The following is an 11,193-nucleotide window of genomic DNA, read 5'->3' as shown; positions in this document are numbered from 1 at the left end:
GAGACGCATATCATACAGTGTGTAACAGTTACTGTGGTCCTGAACAAATATAGAAACCTTTCAGTTACAAGAAGGCTTACAGTGTTATAGTCGGCTGGGCTCTGACTAACATCATTGTCTTTATTGCCAAACAGTGCATCCAAAAACTAAATTCACACATTGGTAAGAGGCTATTCTTCTAGTTTGTGTAAAGGAGGATTAGTATTCTTTCTTCAGCTATTTACTTGTCACGCATTCTTAGCATATGTGTGTTTTGAGGTTTACCTACAAAGAATAAGATAGTTGATATGTTTATATATTTTTAAAGATATATTTTGTGCTTGTGTTTCATTTTATCTTGCTGAGCCCTTTAGTAAAATAATGACGGGGAGGTGGACATGTATTTCTGGAGAGCGATTTTTAAATGGCTCGGCAGAATACACACATGGGCAGCCAGTGTACCTATAAATAGCTGCAATCTGAGCTATCAATGGACAGCTCAGATCGCAGGCAAATGTCAAGATACAGAGCCAATATTGTGACTCCGTACCTTGTGATCGATGTGATGGCGAATCGCAGCGATCTCAAATGTAAACACTCTGATCTGTTTACGTGCAAGCCCGCCCCTTCCTCTCACATTGGAGAAAGGAGAGGAATTGAGGAGTTGATAAAGAAAGAGACCATAGGCAGCAACAAATTTAAGTTGGTGGGTTTAAACTAATTAAATTGTGGGATTATTTTAACCTGTTCACACCTTCCTCTCCCATGATTGGGTATGGTCTGCATCCAGTCTAACCTGTGTATTAACACCTTTACCTCAATTATCCTGTGCAATAACCCCATAATTTCCATCCTCCTACTATACACTGAGAGGCCAGATTATTATGACCACCTGACGTTTGTAGGCTAATTAGCTTTAATTTTGCGCTGAAGTTGCTAGAGGGCCAGACCATTATAAATAGGGAAGCAGGTTGTTTACCATGACAGTAGAAGTGATTTTTTTTCTGAAGATACGGGTAAACAACGCAATTTAACAGCCTTTGAACGTGGGATGATTTCTGGTACTGGGAGCCATGGAGCGAGTATAAGCAAAACAGCAGAATTCGTTAAATGTTCAAGAGCAGCTGTTATTAAAGTGTTTAAAGACTGGACTGTCAGCCGAAAATCTGGGTCTGAACGTGCAAATTGTGGCCGTCAGCGACTAGTCAATGTTAGGGCAGAACGGAGAGTGGCAAGATTGTTATAAGACCACACAAGGGCAACAGCGCAGTGTCAGATTCCTCGCATCACCTTTCAACATCTCGTGGAGTCACGAGGCGGCCCAACAAAGTCATCTCGTGGCTCAACAAAGTACTGATGGGGTGGTTATAATAATCTGGCCACGCAGTGTATATGACCTGTACATTAACCCCTTTACTTCCTCCCTCAGTGTACGACCTGCATGAAAGCTGTGCACTATTACCAAGCTGTTTTAACCACCGCAACACCAGGAGGATTTTCTGATTTTCAAAAAATTGTTGCACAAAATTAGATCACCTTGGGGTATCAACTTTCCAAAAAGGGGTAATTTTGGGTGTGTTTATACTGGCATTTTCATTTGTTGTTTTATAACCAAATGTTTCCAAAATGTTTTCCTTTTATATAGTGAACAATTAAAAAGAATAATTAATAAATACCACCAAAAGAAAGGTGTATCTGTCTCAAAAAGCATATAAAATTAATTTGGATACAGTGCTGCATGACCAAGTAATTGTCAAAGTATCACAGCACCAAAAATTAACTAATGGCCTGGTAATGAAGGGGTTTATATAGGCAAGTACTCGAGTGGTTAATCTGTATTGCAAAAACTATTTTCAAGACTTACAGTGCTACTCTATGCAGCTTAATGTATTCTTTCTCTGTTGCCTGAGGTCACTTTTTAGAGAACAATATGTGGTGATTGAAGGACAGAGATTGTTTTCTGATATGCCAGGAAAACATCTAGTCAGGAGCTCTATGAGGATGTCTCTTTGCTACTTTTTACAAAGCATGCAGCCTCTGTAGGAAAGGACAAATCCTGTCAAATAGATTTTACTGCTGTGAGAATGTAAAGCCTTGAGTGGTTGATAAAATCAACTAACCTGCACAGTATGTCGTACTATGTGGTTCTGCATCTGTAATACACCAATAATACCAACAAATATTTGGCTTGTTATTACTTACACACTTGAGAATCGCTATCTGATGTTGTCAATAACAGCACAGTGTGAAATGTAACTTGTAGTCTCCTTTAAAAGCCCCTGTGACAGGATGACAACACAGGAGCACAGTTGGGTAACCGGGACAGAGTGTTTTCACCCAACTGTCATGCACTTGGTGTTCAGTTTGAAAACCAGGGCAGGATCGCCCCCCCTACTGCCAACCAACCGCCCCATGGAGAGTGTCAGACCTGCAGGCTGCACACAAGTTATCTCGGCGACATTGCCAAGATCACTTGTATAAAACAAGCGGCGGCTTCCCCGCAGTTCTGCTTGCCTAAAGCAGGGCTAAATGTAGAAAACAACTACCCGCCCGGAACTGCATGCGGCATCGGGAGATAGGAATTCAACACCCCTGCTGCCCCTCTACTCCCTGCTCCCCCGAGGCCAGGCCTTGGTTGGCCTTGTGGGAAATCCGGCCCTGGTGACAACACTCTATCCCTGTCACCCAGCTGTGCCCTATGTTGTCATCCTTTCACATGGGGCTTCTGAAGGAGAATACAAGTCCCCCTTACCACTGTACTCAAAGATCACACTTCCTATTGCAGGCTGACAACTCTAAAGCCCGTGACACACTGCAGGCGAAGTGGCGCACAGGCGAAGTGGCGCACAGGCGAGCGGTGACTCACGGCCCTTCGCGAGCAGTGTGTCTAAAGATTTCCGATCCCCTGCTCTGCCCGGCGACAGCGTGTGAAGCGCAGCGTCGAGAGATGAAAAAGTTAATCTCCAGCCAATCACAGCACGCGATTCCTTGAAGGCATCACAAAGCGACAACACGTGACCAGCCAATCAGAATCTCACCCCTCCTCTGTCACTCAGTTCTTCTCTGTTTCCAGTCCTTTGGCTTTGAATGTAAACAGCCAGCGATGGCTGTTTACATACAAGCGTTCAGACATCTGTAGAGACGCCCGATCGCTTGTAATATGCGTGCGGTTGTGCGCCCCCTCCGTTGCCGCCGCTGCTGGCGATCCCGAGCTCCGCTGTGCCCAGACAAACTACAGTGTAGACAAGCTGCAGTGCGGTGCAAAGTGGAAGGTTGCGATTTTTTTCGCTTTGCTTCGTCTGCAGTGTGTCACAGCCTTAAGTCACTGTCTCCCAATTGGCAACAGCATTGTTAGCCTACTGTGCAAGTTCCTTCAGTTGACTGTTGGGATGTCTTTTTGCTAGACCTTAAAGGCAGACCGGTAGCCAACTGAAGAGTGCACATGGCCGGCTGATAACCTTGTTGCTACGTGAAAGGCAGTGGCTGAGCATTGTTAGCCTGCAACAGGAAGTGATGTTACCGGCAGGTTCCCCAGGTAAGGAACTTTGCAATAGATTCACAAAAAATGATTTAGTTATGAAAACTGCGGCATGATGCCAAACATACTGAAAAATAGGTTTACATAACTTTAAGTTGCTATATTTTTAAAAATGGTTTAATACCAGGAATGAACATAGAGTATGATGGATCCCTAAGGCCTGGTTCACACCTGGGCATTTTTAAAAGAAGTACAGGAGCTTCTTTGGGGCGTGTTTGCCGCGCGTATCCATTAGGATACAGCCGGATAGCCCTTGGAAACACGCGTTTGTCGTGCGTTTCTTACCGCAAATCACGGTAAAACCGTGCGGCACGAAATGCGCGGCAAACGCGCATATTTGGTACACCTAGGTGTGAACCCAGGCTAACAGACACAAACATTTTTTTTCAATTCTTTTATCACAACATAAAATAGTACAGTGCAGCTGAAATTAGCTCTAAGACAAGTGGAGACATAGCAGGGTCTTCTAACCTGATTCCCTGCAGCTCACATATGTTTGGCAGTCCTGTGTGTGATGCACTTCTTTCCATAGACCAGAATATCTTTCTCTAGACTCCCACGCTGCCTGCTGGGGCTGTGTTACAGTATATCATTGCCAGCGGTATCACCAGGATGGGAAGTAAGGTTTTAACCTTGAAAGATTCCATCCCCACTCAAAGGCTAAGGAGGAAAAGGTATTACGGCTTTTGTCTTTGATCCCTAGCTATTTTGCCGTATATTCATATTTGCCTACACAACTTCTTTAATGACATTGTTTGAATTTTCTCTTCTCTACAACCTCTCCGTTTAGGCTTTGATGCAGCACAAACGAGGCATAGTTTTTGAACTATGTGCCAAGTATAACATTTATTATGGACTAAACAGTATTAACTGGACTATAACTAAAGAGTTTTCCTCTTTGAATTTCTCATAAATAAGATTTATGTGTCATACACCATTTATGTTAGAAATGGCTTTTTATGGAAGATTCAGTCTTTTTGTGATTGATGTTGATGGCTTGGCTAACTAGTCAACTGCATTTACTTAAAGGTACAATGTCTAGTAAAGCGGACCTTAAAAATTGTGAAATACCTATAAATGAACTGTCTTACCTGCCAGAATATTGGTAACTTTGTTTGACCACACTTGTGATTCACATCTTTCTAGTCCTTTTGAGTGACCCTATTATTCACTGTTGCAAATTTTCAGCTTCCCCCATCATCTGTTGCTTAAATGTGAACACTCAATGTCACTGTTCTGAGGTCCTCTCTGTGCCTCCTATATGCTGCCTGAACGCCCCCACCTTCCAGCACTTCAAACATGTTGGACTGACAGCCGTGTGCAATACAGTAGAGCCTACTCAGTGTTTGACCTCTCTCTCTTTTAGCACCTTCATATATTTTTAATTCTGATCATTGAATGATCTGGACCTTACAGTATTCCAATCCAGTTTTAAAAAATAATGCATTTTTGAGATCACTCAGTTCACTTTTTGTTTGCTTTTAAATGGGGTTTTAGTTTGTGGCATTTTTTAAATTCAGACTACATATTTATTTCTCTGGTGCACTTTGGTACTAACTGTGCACCCCAGGGCCCCACTGGGCAGCACTCAGTGTTGCCCATGCCTATGTGCTTACTTGGGTAGATTGAAGGAATATATTATAATGTATCTTGCTGCAAGGAATAGCAAACATGGTGCCAATATATTTGTTTAGTTGGCTGTAGGTAGCACTCACTGTAAGGTGATCTCCAGAAGTTTCTTGTAACATGTCCCCAGTCTCTGCCAGTCTCCTACAGCATGTCCCTAGTGTCCAACCATTCCTGTAGCATGCCTGTACTCTTTGACAATCCTGTGGCATGCTGGCAATTTCTCACTATCTGCTGTACTAATGTATGTATGTTCTATGACCTACTACTGTGACATGGTATGCAGTGCGGGATGTCTGCATATACCCGGGGTGGAGATTATTGTCCTAGTGTTGAGATACATTTGGTGTCTTGTCCTTTCTTTCTGCCATTTTTTCATGCTCTCTTCCCCTTTCCCCCTCCTTCCCTTCTTCTCTCCCTTATCCTCTTTTTCTGCATTCCCTATTTCTGCTTTCTTCCTCCCTTCTTCTCTCTCCTTCCCTTCTTTTCCACGTGCTTTAAACCCATGTTCATTGTCAGAGGGGTGTTTTTTTATCTTATGCCTTCTATGCAACTAGTCCCGATGGTATTTTCATGAGCTTTTTTCGAATATAGAGGGTGATGAGGGACATGGAGCTCTGACTGCCCCCTTTGGTACTGTAGCTGCTCTGGAAATGGGTTATCCTCATTCTCGCACTGGAAAGTTACATCTCCTTGTGGAGGTTCTTTTCCCCCTTCTCTATTCCTTTTGTCTGCTGTTTATAACTTAAATAATATTGCTTGTTTTCTCCATTGTTGTTCCCACATTGTTTATGTATGTTTTTAAAAAAATGCAATAAAAAATTTAAATAGGAAAAAAAAATAGCACATGTGCTGTGAATGGACCTATAACTGGGTATTTTAATAAGGTTAAGACCAGTAAAAGTTCTTCATCAAAGTGTCTACTTCTGATACAAGACATATGAGTTTTATAATGTATGTAATCCCCTCCTGTGTTTATATTGGCTTGTTCACTTCTATGCTAAGAGGTGCTTTCCTAAGTCTCTGCTGTTTTACGCAATCTATGTTCCTCTAGTAAAATGACATTCTAAAGTGTACATGCTTGCCTGAGCACTAATTTGGTACTTTGTATGCTTCTCCGGTCTGTTTGTGGCATTTAATGTTCTAACATCTCTCTGGTTGGTTGGATCCATATGTCATTCAAATGGGAAACTAGCTTGGCATTGGCTTGACACTCATTCAGCCGTGGAACACAATGATAGAATTATAAAAACTGTGTGTCTGTTCATTAGACCATTGGGGTTTACAAGCATTATTTCTAAATGTGCCTAAATACTACATCCCTTTTCTTTGGCTGATTTTTTTCTTTAAAATCTTGGTCAACAACTTTCCTTTTCGTTTTAAAAGTAGTGAATCCCCAAAGCCTGTTTTTGCCTATACTGTGGAGAAATAATTTTGCATATTGGCCTTTTATGCGCTAATGCCGTCTGCCAGCAACCTTTATGCTTAAGTAGTGTACAGTCTGATGTCTTGGCAAAACGATGATGCAATGAGAAAGCCACAAGTGTTATACATGCTATTTTTATTGGCAGGCTGCTTTCCTGAAACAAACTGGCAACCTTTTTTGTGTTTTGATTCCAAGTTTTTAAATCTAACTACACGTTTTGCTGTCATCTCCCTTTAATCAATTGTTTCATACTAGATATTGTTTTACTTCTGTTTGTAAAATGATCTGAAGAATGCATGATGCTATTGTTTTTACTGTGCTATAACAGGGTTCACACTTTTGCTTTCTGTATGAAGTTTCTGTTGACGTAACACCAAGAAAGTATTTAGTGATGTCTGCCAGCCGCGCATATTTTTTTACTAGCAACAACCTTTGGCAGTCTTGGGTTTTTACTGAAAATGTAAAGCAAAGCTGCTTCCTTCTTCTCACTGAAAGGACACCCTTATCTGTCTAGCCAAACAGGATTTGCAAATGAAGTGTATATTTGAGACTGACCTTAGAAGGGGAGAATACTCCATGAACTGGCCAGGACCTGTGGAGGTCTTTAGTTCTACTTGGCCAGTGTTCCTGAATGGTGTGTGCAGTAAAAAAATATTTCACTTTTCTTTATAGAGATTGGAAGGCACCTACTCAGTGGTTTTTCACAATTTTAGGAAATCTGCTTCCTGTGGTTAGAAGTGTTGATCAATCTCCAAAGATGCCCTACATGGGCTTTATTGTTGAAGCAAATGCTTATGTTAGGCAGAGTTATTGGTGCACAGATCACATTGTACTATTTTATATAGATCAGGTTGAAAAAAATGACGAGTTTCCCCCCCTGTCCTACTGCAGACTAATCATCATAGTATTGAATGAGAGTACAGAGAAATGGCCTGACCAGAAAGATTTTAACAATCACTTGAGCAGTGACGACAAGGTTGCACAGCTATCTGACTGGATAGGGCATATGAATCTGTCTTTTTTTTCCCCTCACCCAGTCGACAGATACCTATAATCTATCTACCTCATTAACCAGTTGGAGAACTATGAGTATCCTCAGATTTGAGTTCTTCCAAATGCCATTGGCTATTTTCCTCTGTTGGAAAATGTTCCAATAAAAATTGGTTCTGCGATTATCTAACCCCCATGGGCAAGTAACACGCAGCTACCTCTTTTCTGCATCCCTCATCTTATTTACTGCTTCACTATAGAACTGTCTTTTAGAGACTTGGTTACATGGTAGAAGTTCCTGCAGGTCGCAAAAAATTGCATAGATGTTTCTATCTACCTCATTAACCAGTTGGAGAACTATGAGTATCCTCAGATTTGAGTTCTTCCAAATGCCATTGGCTTATTGGATTTATCATTATACAGGATTTATATAGTGCCAACAGTTTGCACAGCGCTTTACAATATAAGGTAGACATGACAATCGCAATACAATTCAAGACAAGATTGTAAGGAGGGCCTATCACCGTGCAGTTCCCCATTATTAAATATATAGACAAAATTTGTATTAAAGACTGAGCTTCAGTAAATTTTGGCTTCTTATTTGTAAATCAATCTATCTATCGATCTATCTATGTAAAGTCAAACCTTTTATTTAAAGATAGAGTAGGGAATGGGTAAGACCCTTGTAAGTTTTTTTTTTCCTATCTGTATCTTGTTGAGGAGATTTCTCTCAGGTTCTGTCCAAGGGACACAGCATAAATCTCCCCTGACCTGTTCCTGTGATTTTCTATCACTTTATGTACCAGTAACAATGGTCACCAGCATCCGCCGTCCACAGCTGGGACAAAGGCAGCATTAAAAGTCAGAGGTTCTGCACAAAACCTAAAAAGAAAACCTTTTGGCTTTACATATATTTTATAGTTTTATGTTATAAAGGTGCTCTTTATGTTGAAATAGAAAACTCTATTAGATGTGTTTGTGCTGTACCTAATAAATCATCATTAAGCTGTATGCACCCGGTAATGTTTTATCTTGCAGTGTTCAGAATGTCCTATTGTTCTTATTTAAAAAAAAATAGGGTTAACACTGCATTATTTTAATGTTTTCACTACTTTTCTTTTAGCATTTCTATGGCTCATACTAGTTGTATTTGCATGTAGCTGGAAATCCAAAGGTTGGTGGTGTCCATGTTTGTGACTTTCCTGGTATTATATATGGTAATACTTATCTAGTGGGCTTTGACCGATCAGTATTCTGTGCATACAGTGGTGAAATGTACGGGTTTGTTTTGTTTGTATGTTTATTTTTTAACAGGTAAAGTGAAATATGAGGTTTACTAATTTTACACGAGTAAAGCTTCACAGAGCTCAAGGCAGAAAATAGCCTAATATGCAGTTTCTTGGCTCCAGGTTTATGAGACATATGTTAAACAAAGTGTTCGCAAACAAAATTAATAATGATGAATTGCTACTAGATGAGTTGGCACACTGCTCTGAATACATGGGAAAAAAATGAAACTCTTAAGCGTGATGGACTGCAGACGTCTAGCAAAAGGTACCAAAGGTAAACGGGATCATTCTAACTGACCAATAAAAACATTTGACTGCTATAATTTGCCAGAAGGAAAGTTGTTTTCTTACAGTATCTCTAAATATATGCCTATGTGTGGGCACCCAGACTTCTATCAAGTTGGGTACATGGTGGCTTTCTGCTGTAGGAATCTAGGGGAATCGCAAAGCTTGGACTTGAGGCACCAAGATGATTGGCCTTTTCAGAAATGTATTCTACCCAAATCTCAATTCCTAAGTTACGATCATTTTGCTAACCTTGTTACGGAGATTTGGACGTATTACTGGAGGGTTCAGACATTTTCTTTATTTGTATTGTAGAAGATTTTGTTTCTTTTTTATTTGGCAGTAATAATGCTTCAACATTTGGTCTAACTGCAGTGCTCACCCCACCTCCAGTAAGGAGCATGATCGTTGCTGATTGGAGAGCTCCAATTCAGACTCAGAGGGCATCATTTCAGACCGCCGCATATAGATTGCTGCTGTCATGCAAAGACCACCGGTCTTTAACTGTAGCTGAATACCGGGGAACCGAATGATATGCTGGCACTGGTGCTTAATTATAATGACATAAGACACAAGTAGTTTTCTTACTGCACGCTAATTTTATGTATAGGCTTTCACGCAAAACTTTAGTTAGGTTTTAAAGGTGGCTAAAATGTATGGCTTAGCTAGAGATCAATACCTTAACATGTTTAAAAAAAACTTTCTTGGTGGCAGTTTAAATAAAAGGGTAGCAAATTTGGAAAGGAAATAAACAAAATAAATGACAAGCACACATGTGAACATATCTTAAATGTGATTCCTGCACTCTGTCTCACTGATACGTTAAATAAATGACCCCCGTTCTTTGTAAATAATGAAATGCTGATCTTTTCTTTTTTATTATGCATGTATGCATCACAGCCCTGACTGCGAAAACATTTGCATAATGTGTATTTTGTACTAATTATTTAAAGAGCAGCTTCAACTCACAGATGGCTTAACAAAAAGCAGCCTTTTTAATTTACACATAAATATATACATTGTAAATATTTTAATCTTAGACTGAATGTATTTTTATACATTGAGATAAATCACTCTAGGTGTTTTTTTTTTTTTTCTGCAAATGGAAAATGCATGAAAACCCGATTCTTGTTGGATGAGCTACAACATGCCTTTTTCCATTGAGGGCTAGTGTGGTTTGCTCAAAGTCTGTTGTTAACCCTCTGACTGGCATGCAACACCTAATCAACACTTGTACCCAAAATGCACTTTTACTGCTCCAATATTGCAAGAGATTGGTGCCATGCTACGGGAGGGTGTAAGAAAGAGCTGCCAAGGTGAAAGAGTGAAGGCTGGCATGGTACAGGATATAAAATATAAGGGGCTATGAGCGACTGCCTACTTTTACACTTCCATGTGAAAGTGACACTGAACTCAGGAGTTAAATCTTAAAAATGCATTCAAGTACCTTAACTATTAACAAAAAATGTAGCTCATTTGTGTATCACTCTGTAGATCCTCAAATCATCTCTATATTGTTGCCGACACTGTCCTTCCTTCTGGAGGGTGGCTATTTTTGTACCCCATGGACCCTGTGCTTGTTGAAAAGTAGCCACCACTTCAAGCTTGCTCCTGTGATGGGCTATAATCACAGATTTAGTTTATTAATTTGGTTGAGATTGTAGTCTATCAAGGGAGCGAGCTTGGATCAGTGGCTACTTTATATCACACACAGGGACTGTGGGGAACAAGTAAGATACATTTTTGTTAATAGTTAAGGTAATTGAATGTTTTTTTAAGGTTTAACTCATGAGTTTAGTGTCACTTTCAAGAAAAATATTTATTTTGCATGTTTAGAAGATGCTATGGGCGAGTAATATTATGCTACAGGAGACTGGGCATCCTGTGGGTGACTGCTGCCATGCTAAAAGAGACTGATTAACCACTGCCATGCTGCTTAAAAACATATACCTTATTTGCAGAGTGTGCAGGGAACTATGATCCAGGACCAGCACTAAGTGAAGAAGTGTGCACACCAGTGAGCCAGAAGTATGTATTATCACGTTCCCATAGGGGCACAT

General features: G+C 40.4%; 1 protein-coding gene across 6 annotated transcripts in view; it reads left to right on the top strand.

The window, feature by feature from the left end:
* The window catches only part of ARID1B (AT-rich interaction domain 1B), a 351,874-nt gene that overhangs the window by 65,022 nt on the left and 275,659 nt on the right, over positions 1-11,193 (top strand). Inside the window, exon 4 of one of the 6 annotated variants that reach the window (XM_018569473.1) lies at positions 3,246-3,251. The exons of the other annotated variants lie outside the window; for them this stretch is intronic. Within the exon in view, the coding sequence (XP_018424975.1) occupies positions 3,246-3,251 (6 nt within the window). The remainder of the gene's footprint in view (positions 1-3,245; positions 3,252-11,193) is intronic. 6 annotated transcript variants of the gene reach the window in all.

Source organism: Nanorana parkeri, unplaced genomic scaffold, assembly GCF_000935625.1.
Source record: "Nanorana parkeri isolate BGI_ZX_2015 unplaced genomic scaffold, ASM93562v1 scaffold1339, whole genome shotgun sequence".
Taxonomy (NCBI): domain Eukaryota; kingdom Metazoa; phylum Chordata; class Amphibia; order Anura; family Dicroglossidae; genus Nanorana; species Nanorana parkeri.
Note: the sequence above shows the minus strand (reverse complement) of the source record. Positions and strands in the feature narration are given on the sequence as shown.